The following is a 25,919-nucleotide window of genomic DNA, read 5'->3' on the forward strand; positions in this document are numbered from 1 at the left end:
CTCCCTTATTTTTTTGTGTATGTTTTTAATTGTGTTGCAAGAGACTATCAGCATAATGATGTTGGTGATGATGTTTATGATTCAGTGTTAGGCTTGCTATGATAGGATATGTGACACTGGGCATAACTAGGATTAGTTTAGGATGCTATTTCCATTAAACTATTTAAAAACTCGATTTTATTTCTTTGCAATTCCGCTGACATGTTATTTGGATTAAGTTTATGAATGTGAACTCTTTACTTTTATGTGTGAAGTAGAGGGTGTCACATCTACTAGTCAACACAAAACAAACAAAGTTACAAAAAAATGATTGATATGGACTAAAAAATTAAAAAAATGTAGTATAATGACTAAAAAAATCTGTCTTAAACAATGAAACTAAAAAGATTAAAATATATAAGTATAAAAACTAAAAATATTTATTTTAAAGTATAAAACAAAAATATAAAGTAAATGAAATTATAGAGACTAAAAAAATATTTTAATCTAAAATAAATTAAATACACAACATATTTTCTACATAACAAATCACAAATTATATATTTAATAAATCTTATGTAGCTTACATAAATTAAACATAAAAAAAAATATAAATAAAATTTAGACAGGCTCACAAACTAGCATGACATTTGATCCGACAAATTGATAGATTAGAGAAAATAGACTAGGATGTCTAATCTAATCTATTGTGGCCCATTTTAGCATCTAGTCAAATGCTAATATCAATTTCTAAGAGCATCTGCAATGGGGATTGCTTATAAGCAACTCTGCTATATCAGCTCTGGCCCACTTTATGGGTTGCTTAAATTTTGGTAAAGTTGCTTCTACAAGCAATTCTGCCAAAATTTAAGCAACTCATAAAGTGAGCCAGAATTGATATGACAGTGATGTGGCATAGGGAGTTGCTTATAAGCAACCCCCGTTGCAGATGCTCTAATTCTATTCCTTTAGAGCCAAGTAGACTATTCATTAGTCGCACAAGAACAATCAGCTACCCTAAACCGAAGAAGATCTACTAATTATTCATTAGACTGTTCTAAGTTATTTTTCAATAACCTATCAACTGATTTATATGCTAAGTGACAATACTTCCTAAACATTTCCGCAACCCGATGGGACAGTATATTTGTTTATTTTATGGTTAAAACTTTACTCGACATATGATGGAAGTTTGAGACACAAATGGTGGGAGAAAGCTTTCGGGACTAATGAATCGCAACGCATAGCCTCTCAAAAACCATTCAGCATCTGATAGAATGCATGTTATTTTAATTATGACATGTTCAACAATATTGTTGAAGTGGCTAGTGCAGGGGATTGGACACAGAAACTGCTTCCATAAACTCCTCATTTGATTCGAGCGCGATCATCACATGAGGCGCAAGAGACACTTCGAAATCTATGCTTCCTCCTCCTTCGAATCCAGGGTATGCCGTCACATTCCCATCGAATTCGTTAGCATAGCCACTCAGAACAGCCACCGCTTTCCCCATCCCAAATTCATTCCCATACATGTCGAACCTCGGCGAACTCGACACCGTCACACCACTCGAATCGAAGTGCACACCAAGCTGGTACACGACAGGACATTGGAGCCACTCTTTGAGCATGTTTCGGACCGCTCTGTCGCTGTGGTTTGCGACAGCCTTGTGCACCTTCCATGCTGCCCATCCTAGATCATGTTCCATCAGTTCCCCTGCTGTGCTCTCTGCACTCACCACACCCACCGCGTTTCCGAAGTAGTCCCGCGACAGAGCCGGTTCCATTCTTGATCGGTTATTTATGGCCAGCTTGCAACTTGTTATCTCATCATCCGCCATGTGCCGTGCGCGTGTTACGCATCTCCAAACATGCGCTGACAACGTTTGGAACGAAGAGATTTCGCTGCTTTTGGCCTCTGAGTTTGCTCTTGCTTTCAGTTTTGCAATAGACTCTGCTGAAAAGTGGAAGATTCTCTCTCTCAACAAGGGTGCTTCGAATCTGCTAATAAACTCGTCTTCTTGCTTGAAAGGAAGATTGATCGGTGGACTGCAATCATTCGGAAACCAACGATTGTGAATGGGTTGGCGCAAAATGGGAACATCATATTCATCCCCTTGAGCTTGAGCTTGAAAGATGTGGGACCATGTGTTAAAGAAATTCCAATAGGAAGTGCCATCACCTATGACATGGTTCATGGAACAACCTATGAAAACACCATCCACCAGTTCGGTGACTTGAATGGACAAGAGTGGCATGGTGTGACCATCATGGTTCACTGCTTTGTGGAGATCAAAGAATGATTCAACAATGGGTGGAACGTCAACGGGCGAAAGGATGTTAGATATGGTCATGTCCAAAGTTGCATATAGGAATCTAGCTCCATAATTGTTGTTGCAATCAAGGAAAATAGAATAAGTGGAAGGGTCTTCGGATTTTTGTGTGACAAGGCGGCCAGACAATGGATAGAAATGTAAGAGGGTAAGAGAAAGAGATTGCTTGAGCCTGTCCAACAGATTCTCTATGAAATCATGTTGATCAGGCTTCTTGAAAAGGAGACCCTTCTGGATATAGTTCATAGACAGCATAGCTATATCCCAAGGTGTTAAATTACATAGGTGGTTTGACTCTTTGGTTGAGCCCATGGGCTTCACATAACATTCTGAAACGATTTGCACGACAGGGGATGTCATCATCTAAATAGTAATTCCAGAGATCCGTTGCAGATACAGATAGCTTAGAGATGGGGGTGTTTAATAGATTATGAATGTCAGAGTTACAATATAGTCAATGCGCATCGCCGAATATTGTTAGGCAGACTTTTAAATTGCGGTCAACAATCGTAATTATGGCCATAATATTGTTGATACGTGCTCACTTAGAATTTCATAATTCAACTGAAAGATAACTGCAATATAATGTGACATCATTTTATTTTATTTTTTATGTCAAAAAATATATATATAGATTCAAATTTTAATTTTTTATCCTAATGAAATTATTCATGTCTCTATATAATTCTTATACAGGATGTTACATTTTATATATATATTCTATTATTTTTACGAATATATTGTTAGAAAAAGTTGTTGTATAATTAAATAGAAAATAAAGGTAAAAAAATGAAAACGAAAGTGATTTCTAAAATTTTATTCTTTTATTAATGGTTATAAATTGATTTATTAGATCTCTCACAGAAGTATTGTAGTTTAAAATTTTGTTTTATCTAAAAGAAAAAGTTATCTTGCCTAATTTCACAGAATAATACAGGGTGTCATGATTTTAATGGTTAAGATATTTTTCATTCTTACATCGTATATAAATAAAATTTATTCATAGCTATTAAATTTAAATAACAAATGTTACCGTGTTAAAATCACAAAATTTAAAACACCATATAGTTAATATGGATCGGCTGAAATATTAAATAACTATACACGCACATATTATATCCGATGTGTTAAATTGCATATTTGGCTTAACTTTTAGCTGACCCAGACTTTATAAAACAATATGAAATATGCTTCGTTCAACAGGGGAATTCATCATCCAAATACTCACAAAAATTTGAGTTTTAAATTTGTTACAGATACCTTAGATGTGTCTGGAATGGGAAATGTGTACGTGATATATATGGACGTAGTTTAAATTAAAGGCACACAGCAATCAATCTCCATCAATATTATACACGTTGATTGGTCCGGGTAGAGTATTACTATTCATCTCCAAATTTTAAAGTATTAAATTTAATAAAAAAATATTGAAAAAAATAATTTTAATATAATCAAAATTTCAAAAAAAATATTAACTAATTTTTGATAAAGTTGACAGCTACATCTTTCAATATCATAATAATATATTTTTTTAATTATAATAATATCATCTACTTTAACTCTTTCATCATATTATTTCTATTTTCACTTATTCTTCTTATTTCTATCTTCATCTGTCATATATCAATTTTTTTTATTTGTAAAAAAAAAGAGACCTTAAATTGTAAGGAAAATCTCAATCAATATTAATATCATCTCCTTTACCTTTTCCTTTTTATTATTTCTATTTTCATTTACTCTTCTTATTTCTCTCTTCATATGTCGTATATCAGTTTTTTCCTTTTTATTTATAAAAAAATTAAATTATAAAAAAATCAACTTCTATATATTAAATAAGAATTATTATTTTGTATAAGAATATCCTATGAGAGTGTTTTCAATAATTTTTTTAACCTTTTATTAAATTCAATTTTTTTATTTATCATATTTATTTATAAATAAATAATTTAATATTTTTAAAATACATTATTAATGATTAAAAATAATCTTTTATCTTAATATAAATTATTTATCTTAAATTGAATATATAATTTTCATTTTAAAAACATCTATTTATATACATTTTAAATATAATTTATATATTTAAATATAATATTTATTTCATATATAAAATATTATAAAATTTAATTATATATAATAAATATTTAAATTTTAATATGTACATATTAAAAATACTAGTTAATAAAAGAGATAAAATAAATAAATAAATAAAACAAGATAGAGAAACCAGTAAATATAATAAATAATGTAAAAAAATAGAAAATTAAAAAATTGAGATAAAGAAAGTAAAAATAAAATAAAAACAGAATATACCGATATAAGAATTTCGTTACTTTTTTGATATATATTTATGTCTTTGTTCCTTCCCATAAATTCAAAAAAAAAATGGAAGTATTTTGATAATTTTCTCACATATAGTCAATTCCTAAGCCGGCCTTTGGACCAATAATTAAGTTAAATATTTCTCCACTTGGTGTTGACGTGACATACGGTATGTCTGAGAATCTTACCCTTGAAAAGCTTTTTTTTAATATTTTTTTTATAACACTATATACGTTACGCCTTTTATCTTTAATTTATTTGTTAGTATTTGCCTTTATTTGTTCTTTTACTCGTGTTGTGTAGTGAGGGCGGTAATTATAAAATATTAAATATATAATTGAAAAGTTTTTTATTTTCTAAAGAATTAGTCTATAACGTTATTTGTTCTTTCAATCTTGTTAGGTACTAACGGCGGTAATTATAAAATGATAAATATATAATTGTAAAAATTTTATTAAGAATAATATTAATAAGATATAAAAGAGCAATTGCTAATCTACACTCGGGAAACCGCCCATCGTAGAATCATTTAGGGGGTGTATTGGTTTAGATTTTTATAAGATTTTAAAATATTTTTTTTAATAAAAAAGTTTATTAGTATTCAATTAAAAGTTTATGTCACTTAAAAATAATAATAATATTTAATCTAGGTTTTCAAGATTTTTTAAAGAGTCTATTAAAATTTATTGATATTCATTTAAGACTTTTTACAACTTAAAAATAATTTTTGTATTAAAAAATATAGGAATTTTAAAGAATTGTTATATTAGAGAGATTTTGAAGGACTTTTTAGTGGTATTTATAAATACCAAATTCATAAAACAATCTCATCAAAACTCATCAAATTTTGGAGGATTGTTTGAAGTAACTTTTCAAGTGTTTCAAGAATTTTCAAATGAGTTTTTCATCTTTTTTTTTCTATGTTCATGTCTTCTTCATTTTTTTTCTCTTGCTAATAATACTGCACTATTACTCATATATAATATTGTACTATTGTTCTCATTTCATTCCCCTGTTTAGTGAAACTTCAAATGATAATATCATTAACTTGTTTTATTTTTCTCCTCATTCTCTTTAATTGACTTACTCTATTTTGCTTTATTTAGTTGAGATTGTTTCTCAGTTATATATTACAGAAAACGCTTGATATTTCAACTTTTAAGTAGTAATTTTTTTATAACACGTGTCAAGAAAATGTAAAGGTAAAAACTAAAATTAATATCATGATCTCTATAATCAATTTTAGATCTTCAAGATCTTGTAATAAATTTAGATTTATTAGAAAAAATATATAAAAGATAAATTTGATTTAGGGTTTCTATGAGTAGAATGAGATAAGAATGGATCTTAATTGGGGGAAGAACCCTCTCAGCACAAAAACTGCGATCTCTCCCCCTCTCTTGAATTTGTTACTATTATTCTTTCCTTTTTATGACTCAAACATTGTTTTATTTCTTTTTTTATTATGAATTTTATTTTTTTAATTTTTATATTATGAAATTAGGATTTTTTATATTTTAAAAAAGAAAATTAACATAAGACATTGCATTATCTTAGAATTCAATACTAAAAATATTTCTTCATAAGTGAATAAATGAAAGCAATTAAAAAATTAAAAAAAATTATTTTGTACCTGTAACAAATTTTAGATATTTTTTTCTCCTAGTTGATGTTTGTAAATTTTTAAGATATTTTAAATGAATAAAAGTGTATGAAAGACAAACTTTCATTCAAACACCAATATAAAATGAAGGGACATATTTAATTATAAGAAAGTATGGTAGCTCTCCCATTATTTTTTTAATCATTTATAAATTTATAAATAAAATATTTTAAATCACAAATTTTAAAATTTTTGAAATATTGTTTAGAATAATTTTTAGCATGTGCAGCACTACATAACTTTCTTTGTAAAGAATGTTATTCTAATGAATTTTCAATTGGAGTGGTGGACAAACTTTCATTTTCAATATTATCGACTAATGAAAATCATAATTTTGAGCCTATTATTAAAACTCAAGAGCAAGAGCGAAAAGATGTTAATGCTTGAAAGAGTAGTATAACTATGAATATGTGAGTGAATGCTATTTAGCAAGACATGATATTACGGAGAATTATTATTATTATTATTATTGATCCAAATATTGTTATTTATTTTTTTTATTATTTTTAAATTTGAATGCATGAAAAAAAAATCTTGAACTCTTATTGTAAGTAAAAAATCTATGAAATTTTGCAAAGTTCACAAAGTCTTGCAGAATCCATCAAAATCCTAACTTAAAAGTCTTGCAATTAAAATTCTGATTGAAAGTCTTGCGGAATCTTACAAAATCTTTTTAAAATTTACAAGACTTTTTTCAACTAAAAAAATCTTTTAAAATCATAATTCTTTTTTTTTTTTGTAAAGATAGGAAAAATTACAAAGATGATCGCGATGAGGATTGAACCTAAGTCCTCATGTTTCTAACTACCCCAACCCCTCAACACTCAACCACTAGGCTAACCCTAATGATTAAAATCTTAAATCAATACACCCCCTTATAATACAAGATTAAATTATAATCAATTTTGTTTTATAACAAGTTAATACAATATAATTATGAATGTGTGATTAATATTAATTATTTTAAGACACAATTAATCATAATTAGACAATAGTTTATGGTATTATTAAAAATTTATGGGACAAAATTAATTGCTAACAGATATTATATATTTAATAATTCTATAGCATTATTAATCATAAATTATATATAATATTATTAATCCTTATTGAGTCTTTGAGATTTGAAAGTCAGTTGTAACATCAATTAAATCAACAATCTTTTGTTAATTTATTTTAATTACTTATAGGTTAAAGATAACTACCTTCTCAATTCTAAAAAAAATATAACTATATTTATATAATAATCAATAATTTAGTGATATTATAATTATTAGAGAGACAAAATTAACTACTATTATATTTTAATAACTATTAATTGTTAGATTATTTAATCTAATGTTGACTTATGTATTTAAAAAATAACTTTTAAAAAAATATATATGTTTATTCTAATGGTTGTTAGACTTAAAATATATTAAGAGTCATTGGACATAATTAAAAGTTATTAAAATTGATTCCCTTCCTTCTCACTTCATTAAAAAGGTATTTTTGACATTAAAGAATTTGAATTTGAAAAACTAGCATAACTTAAGTTATGAAATTTAAGTTGTTTTAAAAACTAGCATAACTTCTTTTTCTCACTCAAGAATTTTTTTCACACATTTTCACATAACCTGTTTTTCATGGAGGAAATTATGAAAATTTAGAATTACCAAAAATCAAACAAAAAAGATTTTCATACTATCATAGAGACTTATTAAAGAAAAGTAAGAAAAGGGAGAATAATTTATTAAAATTTTTGTATTGCGTGATGGATCCTAATATATTTTTTAAACTTTCTCATAAAATTAAAAATAGTGAGAAATATGTTATTTAAGATTTTTTTAATGTAATTATCATGAAATGATGAATTATATAAAATTATATGTGATCATAAATTAAATTTATTATTAACATTAATCATATATATCTTCATAATTATATACAATCATGTTCATTTGTATTAACTTGTGACACAAAGTTAAGCATATATTTGTATTAACTTGTGATGCTAAGTTAAATATATATATATATATATATATATATATATATATATATATATATATATATATATATATATGTCACAATCAATAATTTTATCGCATCTTTAACTAGTTCTAAGACAATGTGAACAATAATTACATAATTAAATAACTTCATGATATTATTAATCGAATATCAATAATTATGTATAATCATATTTATTTATTTTTAACCTTTTATAAATAAATCAAATATATTTATACATATCGTTAATCACATGTATATATCGATGTTAGAAGTTTAAATTTCATGCGTGCATTCCCCTTGTTTCGATTTAAAATTACAAGCTTAAAATTAATGAATGTCATGAAAATAATTAAAGGAGAGGATGGATTTTTTTTAATATAATAGTATTGTTTTAAATATTTAATTTCTAATAGATAGTTATTTAACAAATAATGACTTTCACAAAAATGACTTTCTTTTTAATTTATATGTTTCTAGTAGTCTTTTTCATTTTTATTTATTTATTATTTTTACCTATATAGCAGCTTTGCAACCATTTTGAGTGTCTTAGCTTTATTCTCGTGTAGTAGCTAGTACAATTTTTTCTTGTTTTGAGAGAAAGTATTCTACTTTATACGTAATAAAAGTTTATTAGAACCTCATAATATTGATTGTTTATTGATAGCTGGAGACTCTTCACATCAAATCTGTTTTCGAACAATGTTATGTTGAGGTGTGAATGATACACACTCATTTGAGTTTGGAGGCGTGTCTCAATTCTTTTTAGAATAAATACTAAGAGAACTGAAAATTAGGTGTTCGTACATAGATTCTTTGAAAATAGAATTAGGCAATTAGAAAAGTGTAAACTAGGAATGAATATTGTTAATTTAGTTGGATATGAGGATTGTTAATTTAGTTAGATATAAAATAAATATTAAGCAATTTGATAGGGTGTGTGAATCCTGTTGGCAAGAATCTCATTAAACAAGTAATTAATATTACTTAGTTGGTAACGTAGTTAGAAATTGATGAGATCATTAGGCAATCGACATAAAATAAAAAAAAAACTTAAGATATAAATTAATTAAAATTTAAAAAATTATAGACAATCTTAACTTAATTGAAAATTAAAAATTTTAGAAAGTATAACATTAATTAGGTAATTTATATAAAATTTTAAAATTAATTGAGATATAAATTTAAAATTTTAAAAAGGTTGTTAGACAATGTTTACATAATAAGTTGAAAGTTAATAATTTAGAAGATATGGATTATATATCATTTTATTATAGTAATAATTAAATAAATATTTTAATTATTATTAATTTAATTTTTATGGTCTTCACATACTTAATATTCTAATTTTAGGTATCTATAAACTAAGAATTCTCTTATGTCGCACTACACAATATTGGACATTAATTAATTTATATATTTTAGGTAATAATTTTAGACCTTTATTATAGTTTGTAATTTTATGTTTAAAAATTTAAATAATATACAAATTATTAGCTATGTAATGTTAGACAATAAAAATACGAATTACAAATTAAAATTCAAATATAAATTAAATTTAGGAGATATGGGTTATTAGAAACTAAAAAGCATAAGATATATGATATTATATAATTTAGAAGATATAGATTTAAAATTAAAATATATTTTTATTACAATTAAGTTAGTAATAATTAAATGAATATTTTAATTATTATTAATTTAATTTTTGTGATTTTCACATTCTTAATTATATATTTATTTTATGGTTGATTTTATGTGCTTAGTTATCTAATGTCATATATTGTGGTTGTTAGGATTGATCAAATGTGAGTGAACTTTAATTTTTCGTTTGAGATTGAATATAATGCTTAAACAATTAATATATAATTATTGTATTGAATCTTGAATTTTTCTTTTTATAATTTGGAAAAATAGATATTTTTATAGTTGATTAGTGTACATGTATTGACTTTTATTTTAAATTTGATAAGATTTTAATTTACTGCATTTTTTGTTGTTCTTTAGATGCATACTTAATTGTGGTGGATTTGATGTCATCATGCACTTTCATTGTATGTACAATTAGAGAACAATGTGAAATTTTGTCAAATTTAATGCATGGGACGACTTGACATTTATGTATTAATCAAGTATAAAAAAATCCTTTCTAAATGGGTAGGGCAACACCTTATATTAAAAGATGAGGTTTAAATGAATTATGTCATATGAACCTAGTGATGGATTCGAGTTGGATTAACTGTTTACGCACTAGTATAAAAGAGACATTTTACGTATGTTATTTTAGACTTTTTATGTCGAAAAAAAGTTCGATGTCAATGCGGGAGACGTAAATTTACATCGGGTGTTTTAGCTGACGTAAAATTACGTTGGACATCTTCCACATCCGACGTAAAAGGTAAAATAGTTGACAGACAAACAAAAAAATAACCTCAATCTGTGAACATGTCCAAAAAATACCCAAATGCTTCAATCCAATCAAAGAGATATGTCCAAAATAAAGAATGGGTCTTGTCGTCGTGCATCGTGAACGGAAAAACGTCCAAAGGTCTTGCACCGCTATCACCGAAAATCGCTGGAGAGGAAAACAGTATCAAAACACTCGCGTGCATGAATAAAACAACATTTTTACACAAAAAGATCAACACACGCATGAAAGCACTAACCTCAATCCATGAAAACGCATAAATGCTTCAACCCAATCGGAGAGATAAGTTCAGAATCAAAAATGGGCTTCACCACCGTTCTCATCGCCACTCACTGTGACCAAAAAACACCCAAATACCCAACGGAAATTGCACCACCATTATCGGAAATCGCTAGAGAAAAATCCTAAAGGAAAACAATGAAAAAACACTTGCGCGCACGAAAAAGACGAAGGTGCTGAGGGGAATAAAACAACTTTTTACGTCGGGCCAAAAGGGATCTGACGTAAAAATGGAAATCTACGTCGGACTGTACTTCATATCCGACGTAGATTTTAGTTTTTACGCCGGACCCGCTTTGGTCCGACGTAAAAAAGTTTAGATTAATTTCAAAAATGTCACTGCGTATTTTTTACGTTGGGTATTTTTGTAACCGACGAAAAAACGCTAACATAAAATACTAATTTTCTACTAGTGACGCATAATTACTAAATATGAGAATGGAGTGAAATAGTTTCTTTAGTTTACACAAAAGATGTTAAAAATAGTAATGGAACATTCTACTATCCTTGTGTGAATTGTTCAATTTGCAAAGGCATCCAATAGAAGTTATATGAGAGCATATTTTGTGTGATGTGTTCCTAAGAAGTTACAAAATACGAACATGACAAGGTGAATTGTTAAACATGTCACACATATAAGCATCTCAAAAACAAGATTAACAAGTCAATTTAGAGATGAACGATGGATTGGAGAACATGATTTGTGATGCTGGAGTTGATTCTTTCATATACGCACATGTGTATAGTAGTTTGTGCAGTAATGTGGGTGAAACTTTTGTGTCCAAACTAAGCTAATTTTACACAATTGTTTATGGTGTTAAGATTGTTCAATCTTAAGGCAAAAAATAGATGGACCAATAAAAGCTTTACAAAATTGTTTAAGTTGTTGAGCGACGTGTTTTCCAAAGATAACACATTGTTGACACATAATTTTGATTAAGGGTGGGTATACGGACCAATCTGGCACGTTTAAGGCTTGACCTGTGAAGCTTGCACTTTTAATGGGATAGATAAACTTGATCTGCAAAATAAATGGACTAATTTTTCTACTCCAAGTTTAGCCTATGAAGCTCGCAAATAAATGGGTCAATTCGTAGGCCCAATTATAAATACATTTGTAACATAAAAGTTGATATAAATACATATGTAACATAAAAAGTTGATATAAATACACAAGGAAAAAAATACATAAAAACAATTTATTAATAAATGGGCTACCCACGAAGTTCGCAGGTCGGGTCAAGAACTTTGCTATACCTATACGGATTAAAAAAAAAATTGGGCCCATATTCGTGCAAGTCGTGTACTAAATGAATTGGTTCGCGAACTTGAGTCCATATACCCACATCTAATTATGATGCGAAGAAGATATTATGTCTGATGAGTGTGGAGTATAAGAAATTCCATGCATGTCTAAATAATTAGATTTTGTGCAAGAGGAAGTTTGATAACTTACATGAGTGTCCACAATGTGGAGTATCACGATACAAACTGAAGAAAGGTAACTCTAAATGTGGGGTGAGCAAGGATCCTCCCGCAAAGGTGTTGTGTTGTCTTCTTGTTGTTCTAATATTGAAGTGATTATTTAGTAACGTCTATGATACCAAAAACATTAGGAGACAAGCATATAGATGGAAGAAAGATGGACAATTAAGGCATGAAACATATTCTTTGCAATAGAATAAAATAGATTTTATGTTTCCAGATTTCGACAATGATCCAAGAAATCTTAGACTTGAACTTGCTACATATGAAATGAATTTATATGGTAACCTAAGTAGTAAACACTATTCATGGCTTGTTTTGGTTGTGATTTACAACTTATCTCCATGGTTGTGCATGAAGCATAAATATATGATGTTATATATGATGATTTTGAGTTGAAAACAACTAGGAAACGATATTGATGTTTATCTAAACCCCCTGATTCAGAACTTAAGGATGTTGTGGAAGGAAGATGTTGATGTCTTTGATGAATTTTTTAACGAGATTTTTAAGATGCATGCTGTGTTTTTTTTTTTTGCATAATCAACAACTTTCCAACATATGGCAACTTGATTGGCTACAATGTTAAGGAACACAAAGTGTGACCTATATGTGAAAAGGGCACATCTCACCATCAATTGCAACATGGAAGAAAAATAGTTTACCTTGGGCATTAGAGATTTCTCAATCATAGTCATTTGAGGCGTAGATTAAAGAAAGCATTTAACGAGTGTTAGTAAAAGAAGTAGCTCTGACGCTCTAAATTGGTGACCAAGTTTATGAACGGATAAAGAAATTAAATACATGTGGTACATGAGAATAACGAAAAATAATTAAATACATGTTGTACATGAGAATAACGAAAAATAACTTAGTAAGAAAAATATATGTAAGAAAAGGCCAACATTTTTTAATCTAATGTATTAAAAGATCCTTGATGTGAGACGTTGTATATATGTCATGCATGTGAAAAAAAATGTGTGTAACAATATTATTGGAATGTTTCTTAACATTTAGGAAAAGATAAAAGATGGTGTAAATGCTTGTTTATATTTGGTTAAGATGGGTAAAGAAAATGTGGGTTTAAAAGACAAAAAATGGTTGAGGTAGGTGTAAATGCTTTCATGGTAAGAAAACATTTTTGTTCCCAACATGTCATACATTGTCTGAAAAAGAAAAAAGGGGAAGGGGGGGGGGGGGGGTTGTGAGTGTTTACATGACATAAAGGTTCCATATGATTATTCTTCCATTGTTAAGAAGTTTGAATTAATGAAAGATCTTAAATTGGTGGATTTAAAATTTCATGATTGTCACATCTTGATGCAATAGTTGCTACCTATGGCAATTCAAGACTTATTATCTTAGAATGTTAGATATGTAATAACAAGATTGTGCTTATTCTTTAATACAATTTATAGTAAAGTTGGTGATCCTCAGAAGTTGGATGAGTTAGAGAACGAGACTGTTCTTATCTTGTGTTAATTGAGAATGTATTTTCCTCCATCATTTTTTGATATCATAGCTTGCTTAATTGTGCATTTAGCTAAAGAAGTTAGATTATGTGATATGATGTTCTTATGGTGGATGTACCCAATTGAGTAGTACATGAAAATATTAAAAAGGTATATGAAGAACCAACACCATTTAAAAGCATCCATTATAGAACATCCATTATAGAAGAAGCTATTGAGTTTTGTACAAAATACTTATCAAAAGTTGAAGTGACGAAGGTATTTAAGTCTCGTCATCATAGAAGAATTGTTGGTAAGAGTAAACAAAGTGCAAAAATTATCAACTACCTACGAGAAAATGTGTTGCAAACACATTTTTATATACAAAATAACACTGAGAAAATTGTACCTTACCTGACTACTCAAGGACATTATGAATAAAAAAACTTCACGAATAAAAATGGAAAAAGGCTCGAAAAAAGAAGTTTGCACAGTACACATTTGAGGAAAATAAAATTTGAAAACAGTTTCAAAATCTGTTAATTATACATGTTCGGGTAATTTCTCATGATTATTTCACCTCTGTTAAGGGAAATACACATTATCTCATTTCATTAATGACCCGTAGTCAAGAACATGGCACATTAGCAAACTAGTGGACAACATTGGACTTGGAAACTGCATTCATGAACTCCTCATCTGATTCGAGCGCGCTCATTGTGTGTGGTAAAAGGCACACTTCCAAATCAATGCTTCCCCCTCCTTCACGACCTGGGTACGATGTTACTTTCCCATCAAATTTGTTGGCATAGCCACTTCTAACAGCTATTGCTTTTCCCATTCCAAATTCATTCCCATACACGTTGAACCTGGGCGAGCTACCCATCATCACACAGAAGGGGTCAAAGAAACGACCCATTTGATATACGAAAGGGGATCGTAACCAGTATTGGAGAAATTGCAGCACCGCTCCATTGTTATGGTTTGCAACAGCCAAGTGCAACTTCCACGCTGCCCATCCTAGATCCTTCTCAAGCAATTCCCCTGTCGTCGTTTCTGCACTCACTGCATGAATTGAGTTTCCAAAGTATTCCTCAGCCAGAGGCGGTTCCATTCTTGACCGATTGTTTATGGCCATCTTGCAACTTGTTCTTTCCTCGTACGGCACGGACCGCGCACGAGTTATGGATCTCCATACCAGTGCTGATAGTGACTGGAATGAAGAGATTTTCGTGGTGTTCGACTCTGAGTTCGCCTTTGCTTTCAATTTCGCTATTGACTCCGCTGAAAAGTGGAAGATTCTCTCTCTCAGCAAGGGTGCTTCAAATCTGCTAATAAACTCCTCATGATGTTTGAAAGGAAGATTGATAGGTGGAAGACAATCATTGGGAAACCAGCGATTGTGAATGGGTTGGTGTAAAACGGGAACATCATAATCATTCCCTTGAGCTTGAGCTTGAGCTTGGAAGATGTGAGACCATGTATTGAAGAAATTCCAATAGGCAGCACCATCACCAATAGCATGGTTCAAGGAACAACCTATGAAAACACCATCCACTAGTTCAGTGACTTGGATGGTCAACAGCGACAGGGTGTGACCATCGTGGTTGACTGCTTTGTGGTGATCAAAGAATGAGTGAAGAATGGGTGGAACATGAACGGGAGAAAGAAGGTCAGATATTGTGATATCCGAAGTTGCATAGATGAATCTTGCTCCATCAGCGTTGTTGCAATCAACAGAAACAACATAAGAGGGAGGGTCTTGAGTTTTGTGGGTGACAAGGCGGCCAGACAATGGATAGAAAAGGGAGAGAGTGTGAGAGAGAGAGGTCTTGAGACTGTCCAACAGATTTTCTATGAAATCTTGTTGATTAACAAGTGGCGTAGGCTTCTTGAAGAAGAGACCCTTTTGGATATAATGGGCAGACAACATAGCAACATCCCAAGGTGTTAAATTGCATATTTGAGTTGACTCTTGGATGGGACTATGTGGCTTCACGAAACATTCTGAAACACGTTGAACGCCTGGGGTACTCATTCTTTTTGCAGCCAGTGACATTCACACACCCACAGTTTAGATTTGTGATGCCGAGAACTTAGATATGCAGTATTTTATTCTAATTCTAAACGGAGGCATAGTTGTTACTCTTTATATAAATAAATATTGCAGTCGCTGGTCAATGCCGTGCAGCATCTATCCTTGCGCGAAACTTCTCTGTTAGATATTAGTAGGAAAAAGGCTACATTCTATTAAAAGAAAAAAAATAAAAAATTACTCATAAAAAATGTAATTATTAAAATATAAATTAAAAATAAAATAGTCTATATAAAAATAAAAATAAAAAATAATTATTAAAATTAGTATTTCTTGTATATCAGTATAAATTTATTAATTTTAAGTTTTTAAATTTAATTTAAAAATATTTTTAAAATAAAAATATATAATAATAAAAAAAATGAAGATCAAAATGATTATTAAAAAAAGAATATCTCATTTATATATTAATATAGATTTACTTTTAAATTACTAGTAACCATCACAATAATGTAAAGGTTTTGGAGAATGATCATGAGAAAAATAAAAATTAAACAGGGAAGTTGTTGAGTCTGAAAGGCCACGTTAGTCGAATATTATATTAATGATATCTATAATAAATGCAAATATATATTATTAAATTAGTTTAAAACAAAGTTTTAAAACACAGGTAAAATAAATAAATAAATAAACTCACTTTAACTTAAATTTAACGTGACCTAAGCCATGACGTTCAGACAAATGGCATAATTTTATTTTATTTTTTACGATATTCACATGGAAGGTATTTGAACATAAATAAATAATTTAACGTCTTAACTCATATGGTGTAAACTTAAAGAACGTTGTTAAGCATAGGTTACGTGTCTTTTTCCTGAAAATTTCAATAACTTTTTTGCATAGTCAAACAACTAAATTGTTTTTTAAATATAAAGTTTACAAAAGGTTCTTTTAAAATAAATTAGTTATATAAATTTTAATTTAGGAGAGATGAAAAATTCTTACTGTTTCAAGAATTTAATATCAGGGACATTAATTTTTCATATTTGATTTGTTATTTAAAAAATAACATTCATAGAAAATATTGTTTCTTATAAAATGATTTCTATATAGATTTTTCACAAAATTATTATCACATCAGTAATGAAAAACTAACTTTTTTGAAATACAAATTGAAACTTTAATGCGATAAAAATGTTAAATTATCTTTATTATTTATTAATATAATAAAAATCTTTCATTTTCAATTAAGATTTAAGAGTATTTTCATAAATAATTAAGTCGAATCAAACATATTTTTATGATTTATGAAATTTATTATTAACATGAATTTTTGATTCTCATATATAAATTTACCTAATTTAAAAGCGAAGAAATTATCTCAGTATCTCAATTTTCACTCAAACATGAATTTAATTTATACATAAATTTAATTTATATTTTCTGTTTTGAGAAATATTTTCCGTCTTGATTTTGTTTTATTACTAATATTACCTTGTCAAACACACGATTCATAAGGAAAGAACAATATATTATTTGAAGACTTTGTACACTTGCAGATATTTCGTATTAATAATTAGAAGAAAAAAAATAAAAAAATTACAACAAAAATTGAAAGTAAAACATAATAATAATAATAATAGTAATACTAATAAGTAGGGGTGACAAAATTAGTCGTGACCCACGGACTCATTATTCTAACCCGTCAACTCGTCAGGTCCGTCCCGCTAAATCCGTCAACCCGTTGATAATTTTTTTTGTAATTTTAATTTTTCTTTTTAATATAATACGAGCTAGTCTGTTGACTCGTGAACCCGCTAGCCTATATTTAAGTAAGGTGAACCAACATTTTTAGTCCATTTCTCAATGACAAGTTGAGCTAGCCCATTCCATTTTTAGCAACCCGGGCCAAAACGAAGCGGGCTGGCCGCTTTGTCACCCCTACTAATAAGATTATGGCAGATGATAAACACACCTCCACTCTCGTATAAATACACCTCCTTTTATATAAAAAAATATAAAATGTCTAAATTACCCTTTTTAAAAAAAATGAAATTCCTAAACTTACACCTCCCTTCCCCTCACCCCCTTTCCCCGCACCCCACACTCCACACCCCTCTTCTTCCCAAAGCCTTTTTTCGCTCAATGTCATTAAGCAATATACTTTTATAGTCATTCTGAATAGAAAAAAAGGACTAGCCCCACCATAACCAGCATAAGAAAGGTTCTTTTACAGTCATTAGCATTCCGGAATAGTAAAATTATTGTTTATATAATTTCGGAAAGAACTTTCCGTAATAGTAACTTTAATATTATGGAAAGTACTTTCCGGAATTATGTAACAAAACATTTCCAGAAAATACTTTCCGGAATAAGAATTTAATATTATGGAAAGTATTTTCCGGAAAGAACTTTCCGTAACAGTAAGAAGAAGAAGAAGAGGAGTGCCAGAAAGAGAAAGAAGAGGGGTGTGCGAGGTGCTGAAAAAAGAAGAAGAAGAAGAGGAGTACCAGAAAGAGAAAGAAGAGGGGTGCGCAATGTCTTACTTGTTCTATGAAAAGACACACTAGTACAAAAATGACTTTTAAAATCGGAGTTTTAAAATCAGTTATAAGGTAGCCATTTTAAAAGTGATGCGGTGGCCTGTACTGCAACAGAACGACCCTAGAATGGCCCGTTCTGCAAGCAGAACGGCCTGTACTGCTTTCAGTACGGCTCGTACTGCAAGCAGAACGGCCTGTACTGCTTTCAGTACGGCCCGTACTGCAAGCAGAACGGGGCGTTCTGCAATCAGAACGGACCGTTCTTCTTGCAGAACGACCCGTTCTGGTGTCGTTCTGTGAGGGGAAGGGAGGTGTAAATTTAGGAATTTCATTTTTTTTAAGGATAATTTAGACATTTTATATATTTTTTTTAAAAGGGAGTGTATTTATACGAGAGTGGAGGTGTGTTTATCATCTGCCTAAGATTATTTGTGTACTTTTCTTATCAGTAAAATATGGCCCAAACAAAAGAGGGAGAGTTTTATAAATTAGATGAAATAAAAGAATAATATAAACATTAATTTACAACACAGAATAAACCTGAAACTAATCGTTTTTAGTGCAATGATATGGTGGGCTTTTTGACCAAAGTGGGGTCATTGACCAACTTATTTACGTAAATGAGACTCTTTTGAAAGTATTTACGCCTTTGGGGCTGTTTATAACGGTGTCGCTATGGCCCATAGCGACACCGGTGACACGTGTCATTTTTTTTTGCCCAAAATGGGCTGGACTGAGCCACATCAGTGTCGCTATGGGCTGAGCTACCATAGTTGATGGACCAACAGAAATGATGTAGCCCATAGCGACACCATGTAAGAAAAAAAAGAAAAAACAAAAATAATTTAAATGTAACTTAAAAATAATAAATTGAATTATTTATTATATATTTATAAAAATAAAAATAAGTTGTTTAAAAACGTAATTTTAAAATATGTATTTTAATTATTTATAAGAGTGGCGCTATGGCCTATAGCGACACTGTGTCGCTATAGGCCATAGCGCCACTAATTTTTTTTTTTATATTTTAAATTATTAACTTATTTTATTTTAAAATTTCTTTATTTTATATTAATTTTATATTGCTGTTATTATAAAAATTTATATAATTTCAACAAATTATTTGAAAATGCATGTGGCAGACAATTTGGGTCATGAGATGCCAGGTTGAATAGTTTTGGCTTCATTGTGGAGATTGAGATGACCGAAAAGACTTGCATTATGTGTGAAAGATAAGACAAAATTAAGGCCCCACAATATTATTTACTCCATCTTTCGAGTGATAAGCCTGCTACATTGGTCCGTTTTCTTATTTCCCCTCACGAGTCGTTATGGCCTATAGCGCCGAAAATTCGCTATAGGCCACAACGACTTGTTTTCTTTTTTTTTTTTTCCTTTTCTTTTCAAATTTTAAAATATTAATTTAATAAAGAAAATACAGAAAAAATAAATATATAAATATAGATTTATATAAAATTCATAAAATAAATTAAAAAGTGGAAAAAATAAATTAAATAAATAATTAAAAGTGGCGCTATGGCCTATAGCGACACAGTGTCGCTATAGGCCATAACGCCACTAATTTTTTTTGTTATTTTTTTTTTTAAATTTTTAACTTAATTTGTTTTAAAATTTCTATATTTTATATTAGCAAATAAATATTAATTCTTTTATTTTTGTATTATCATATAAATTTTAATTACTATTTATAAAATTATTTTTCCATTAATTTCTTTATTTTATAAATATATATATATATATATATATATATTTATGTATTTATAATAGTGGCGCTATGGCCTATAGCGACACAGTGCCGCTATAGGCCATAGCGCCACTTTTCTTGACGTTTTTATTTTTTTAAATTATGAACTGTATTATTTTTTTTATTCTTTTATTTTTACATTATCATATAAATTTTAATTACTATTTTATAAATTTATTTTTTCATTAATTTCTTTATTTAATATATTTTTTGATTTTTTTTAAAAAAATTAAAATATGGGGCGCTATGGGCTATAACGACTTCATTCAAGCTGTAGGTGTCGCTATGGGCTGCAACAACTTCGTCAATATGGCTTTCATGGCTTCTCTGGAGTTATAAAAAGGCCACGTGGCATGGGTGTCGCTATGGCCCATAGCGACACCGTTGTAAACAGCCCCAAAGGCGTAAATACTTTTAATAGAGCCCCATTTATATAAATAAGTTGGTCAACGACCCCACTTTGGTGAAAAAGCCAATATGGTGTCATAAATAGATGCCCAATGTACTATAAGCTTTAAAAAAAACGGAAAGATTTTATTAATGAAGGTGGAATATCATCAAAAGACATGGCCAGTCAAATCCGAGTAATATTCCTGTTATTGCGCATCCAGATTAGCAGAAAAAGATAAATAATAATGCAGCTACTATTGCACATCCCACTCATAGAGATGGTAATAGGGCGCGGTAGCTCACTTATGGGTTTCATGATATTTGTACTTATTGAATATATTATTTTTTCCTTGTCTATATGCTTGTTAGGTATTGGTTATATTTGTACTGTACGTGTCAAAAAAAAATTTGTAAAAAAAATATACAATATTTTTAAATTATTTTTTTATTATATTACAATTATAATTAAGTTATTTTTTTATTTCATATTTTAATTAAATTTTTTTAATAATTAAATAATTATAAATATTTCACATTATAATAAATAATTACATATAATAAAATATTAAATTTTTTTTAACACAATTAAATTGAAAGTACATGAATATAAAACCAAGAATAAGAATCAAAACAGAGACGAGTACGAAATGAATAAATATATACTTATACTCATATCTAATTTAATATACAAGTTTTACCTATATTTGTATCCAATAAAATCGGGTATTTCATATTAAAATCAGGACATTATCCATAAGTTCGGGTTTATTTGTAGTACCTGCCCACTCAACATACGACGACCGGCAAAGGTGCAACTATGTCTATGGGCCCACCCACATGCTTTGTTGAAAAAAAGTAAATAAAAAAGGCCACGGAATGAAGGCTTTTTCTCGCAGATTATCACTAATGCTGTCTCACCGAATAAAGATAAGAATTAAAAGGTGGCCCCAACATTATATCCAGCTTTGCAAGTGATTTCCGCTTTTTTTAAGAGGATGTGCCACGTTACTTCCACATCAACTCTAATCTATTTTATAGATTGCTTAAATTTTAATAAAGTTGTTTCTACAAGTAACTTTGCTAAAATTTAAGCAACTCATAAAGTGGACCATAATTAATGTGACAGTGATGTGGTACAGGGAGTTGCTTATAAGCAACCCTATTATAGATGCTCTAATATCCAAGATTTAGACCGATGGGGAAAAATTATTGAATTTGTTTGATTTAATTATCTTATTAATTTAATTAATTATTTGATAATAAGAAGTTGGTTATAGAATAATAATAATAATAATAAGAGTTATTAAGTATATTTTAGGATCATATATATTCAAAGACTTGTATTAAAGTTTGTCTTTTTTAATTTTATGACTTTATACACATTAAGTTTGACATAAAAAGATATGATTCATTTGAATCATTATAGTATAAACCTATTTCAATTATTAGAAAGTATTATGCATTATAATACATGAAAGAAAATGTTTATTTTGAAACATAACGCATGATTCATGTATGATAATTTTTATATAGTTTTTGAGGAATTTTAAGCTTCAAGTTAAATGACCATATTTAATTTTTGATGATAAGGCCAATCTATATGAGCTAAGTGGGAAAATGTTAAAAAAAAAATATTATGTGACTTATATAATTTGTTTGATTTAATTATCTTATTAATCTAATTAATTACTTGATAATAAGAAGTTGTTATAAAATAACATGCAGAGAAGATATTTTGTTTGTATGTGTATTTCTTTATTATACAAATGGGTCTATTTATATATAATCTGAATTACATTTCAATAATAATAAGCATATTTTATTAATTTTTAATAAAGGAACTAGTGAAATGTTATTATGATAATAAAATAGGGAATCTTTAGTCTTGCATATTAAAAAAGTCTACGATATTTCATTGTCTAATAGATTTAAAGAAAAAGAAAAATATTAGAAAGATTCTCTATATTTATCTAAATATCTAAATATTTTATTGTCTATATAGTAATTTAGTAGTAATAATTATTATAAGTTATATATTAATATTTTTATTTTTGTTACATTCATCCTCATGGATGTAGGAGGATCAATGGAAATTGACATGCAGAATCATCCCAAATTAAATTCAAGGTTTGATGCCTTGAATGATGTCATGGATGGGACTATTATGGAGTGGTGCCTGAGACCCGGTCTAAAGAGACGGACGATGTGATATGTGAACAACAACACGTTTGACTCCCCTATGGCATAACAACTGTCTGTCACCATTCCCACTTTTATTTGTGTTATGGATTCCTTACAAGATAGTTCGGCTTTTTAACTTTTACGGTGCTACTTTTATAATGCAGTGTTACAAATTTATTAGTCAAATGAGGCTGTTTTTAAAATGAGCAGTGCTTCATCCCGCAAAAAAGTTCGAATCACGTTCGGGAAAGGTTAAAATATTATTATTTTATAATAAACTTATTATAAAATAAGTATAACGACTTGTCAAGTTTTACACTGTTTATAACGTCAAAAAAAAGTATAAAAAAAATAACTCACCACTAAACCATTATATATAATGAGAATACACAACTAAAAAGTCTCAATATATATATATACAACTGAAAGTAGGGAAATAATATCCTATATAATAACTAAGTAGTCAAAAGCTACCAATCAACTAGCTACAACATTAGCTCTCCTCCTGAGTCTTGAAGCTCACCCAGTCCAGCAGAACACCTATTCCGATCTGCTCGCATACCAAGGTATGGTCATCGTAGTCCCAACCACATAGGAAAAACACACTAGGGTAAGCTCAAAACAATAAACATAAAAAAATAGCATCAACATATAATAAACAACAATAGAATTCTACTTTCAACTTGCAACATAAAGCAACATAACACCTACAACAATAGATATACAATATCATCTAATAGAAACAACATTTTCAACACATCATACTTTATTCAAATTGGCCGCTTGTAATCGGTATAGCTCGGCCTAGCCCCTATACCGTGGTCGCTTCATACACGTGTGCCTCGACCTTGCCCACACACGGGACCAACCAAGTCCTAGAGGAGAACAACACATCATCCACTCCAAGGAACAACTTTCCAAGGAGGGTTTTTAAACAAAATTAGGCTCTCAGAGCACCACAACTATCTCAATCCGCACAATAGGATGAACAACTTCGAAAACTTCTCCTCTAGCCCTAGTGATCAACAACTCATCACAACACAATCACATAGTATTTATCACAATAGCTCAATTATCAACTCATTCATACAACATTATATACAGCTTGAATACAACAACCCATGCAACATCAACTAATACATCGTCAGACATATACAACTAGGAGATCTCCAACAACTGAGGTTGAGCAGTCTAGGTGGCATAAACCCTACCGAATCCAGCGTTTGACCTATCACAACCAGGTCAGGTATAGAACAGCGTTAGGAACTCCGAAGAGAACCAGGTATAGACAATAATAGTTGATTACTCAGGTGTGCCACTTAGACTCGGAGGTCCAGTACTACTGTCAGGACAGAAGGGTTTGGGTATGAGCCTAGCACGACCTTGGCTAGCATCACCAATCCACATATGGAGTTAGCTCACCCACTGTCCTCCAAGTACCACGCACCCTCTAGTACCTAGTCAAAGACTACATCTCTAACTAGATACCTTACTCAAATTGGTCATTCAACCATGACATGCTAAGGGATTCAACTTTAAAACAACTTTAAACTTATCACCTTATTAGCACTATGTATCTCAACATGGGACATATATCTTCACCATATGACCAAGTGTGCGCATTTCTTGCCTGTCAACATCAAGTGGTCCTTGGAGAAGCTGACACAATTGTATGTGAGGAAGTATGTTCATAACCTTGGTCATGTGGTGGAGCTGGATGATGTGTAGGTGAAGGAGAATCTGACGATTGAGAAGTTGCTAGTAGCTGTGATTGATCATAAGCTGAAGGAGCTGAGGGGCAAGTCCATTGCTCTGGTGAATGTGTTGTGGGATGCAGCTACTGGTGAGACTACTTGGGAGGTAGAACAGTAGTGTAGGGATCGGTATCCATGTTTATTCCCAAGTAAGTTTGTTTTCGGGGACGAAAACTCTTGTTGTTGGGGAGATTGTGAGACCCGTAACCCTCCCTTTATTTTCTCTTCCTTCACTCTCACTCACTCAAAAACTCTCTTTTCTCCTCACTGTCCCTAGCTAACCTCTTTCCCTCGTGTGGTGGCTGATGTTGATTCTTAGGTGTTGAGTAGGTGCTGGTTTTTCTCGGAGTCGTGCAGAGAGTTATCAAGCTTGCTTTTTCTTCTCCATTTTCTTCCGCTTCTTCTTCCCGGAGCTCGGATTTCTCTTCACCGAGGTAAGGGAAGCTAGTATTTTTCTTGCCGGTTGTTTGTGTAATGAGCTAGAAACTCACATGATTGCTGATTTTTGCGGATTAATGGTTGAGTTGTTGTAGGCCGTAAGGCTGAGTTGTTGATCACTAAGACTAGAGGAGTTGTTTTCGAAATTTACCTCATCCCATTGTGTGGATGCAGCGGCTGTGGTGCTCTGCGAGCCTAATTTGTTGAAAACCCTCCCTGGAAAGCTGACCCTTGGAGTGGTAACTTGCTGTTCTCCTCTAAGTCTTAGCGGTCCCGTGTGTGGGCAAGGTCGAGGCACACGTGTACAAAGCGACCACGGTATAGGGGCCAGGTCGAGCTATACCGATTACAAGCGACCAATACTAACTTATATGCGTGACGACGCATTAATTGTGTGTTTACTACTGTTATTGCTGAATGATGTGAGATGTGTGCTGATATATATATATATATATATATATATATATATTAAGCTGATAGTTGAATCTGTTTACCATTCATATATTTATATATGTACGTTGTTTCTTTTCACTAGCTTACCCTTTGTTGTTTCCATGTGGTTTGGACTGCGATGATCATACTATGTATGGGAGCAGAACAGGGTTAGACTGGTGATAGTGGCAAGTCGGCAGTTGGCAAAGGGAGGAGTCCTGTTTGGCTGATGTCTTGTTGTTGGGCCACTATCTGGCTACTTTGGTTGTATTTTGTTTGTACACACTAACTCTAGTCGGATTGAGACATTGTATATATTTATATTCTAGATCCTATATTTATATACTCGTTCTATTCTGTCTAGTGTTTCCGGTGTGCTGTGGTTGTGAGTGTAGTGACCAGCCGGGTCGTTACAGATAGATTAGCTAAGATTGATGCTTCTAGCAACTCAT

The 25,919-nt window shown here is 30.3% G+C and overlaps 2 protein-coding genes across 2 annotated transcripts; both read right to left on the bottom strand.

Annotated features, from left to right (window-relative positions):
- Positions 1 to 1,230: 1,230 nt before the first annotated feature.
- On the bottom strand, positions 1,231 to 2,733 carry LOC109818522 (putative acetyltransferase At3g50280). Its single transcript, XM_020384010.3, has one exon. The coding sequence runs from the start codon at positions 2,673 to 2,675 to the stop codon at positions 1,305 to 1,307; it is 1,371 nt and encodes a 456-aa protein (XP_020239599.1). The 5' UTR covers positions 2,676 to 2,733; the 3' UTR covers positions 1,231 to 1,304.
- An 11,696-nt stretch (positions 2,734 to 14,429) lies between these two features.
- On the bottom strand, positions 14,430 to 16,059 carry LOC109818517 (putative acetyltransferase At3g50280). Its single transcript, XM_020384005.3, has one exon. It carries the CDS (start codon positions 15,986 to 15,988, stop codon positions 14,582 to 14,584), a length of 1,407 nt encoding a protein of 468 aa, XP_020239594.2. The 5' UTR covers positions 15,989 to 16,059; the 3' UTR covers positions 14,430 to 14,581.
- Between the last annotated feature and the right edge of the window lie 9,860 nt (positions 16,060 to 25,919).

This window comes from Cajanus cajan, chromosome 4 (assembly GCF_000230855.2).
Source record: "Cajanus cajan strain Asha chromosome 4, NIPB_CcT2T_4, whole genome shotgun sequence".
Lineage (NCBI taxonomy): Eukaryota > Viridiplantae > Streptophyta > Magnoliopsida > Fabales > Fabaceae > Cajanus > Cajanus cajan.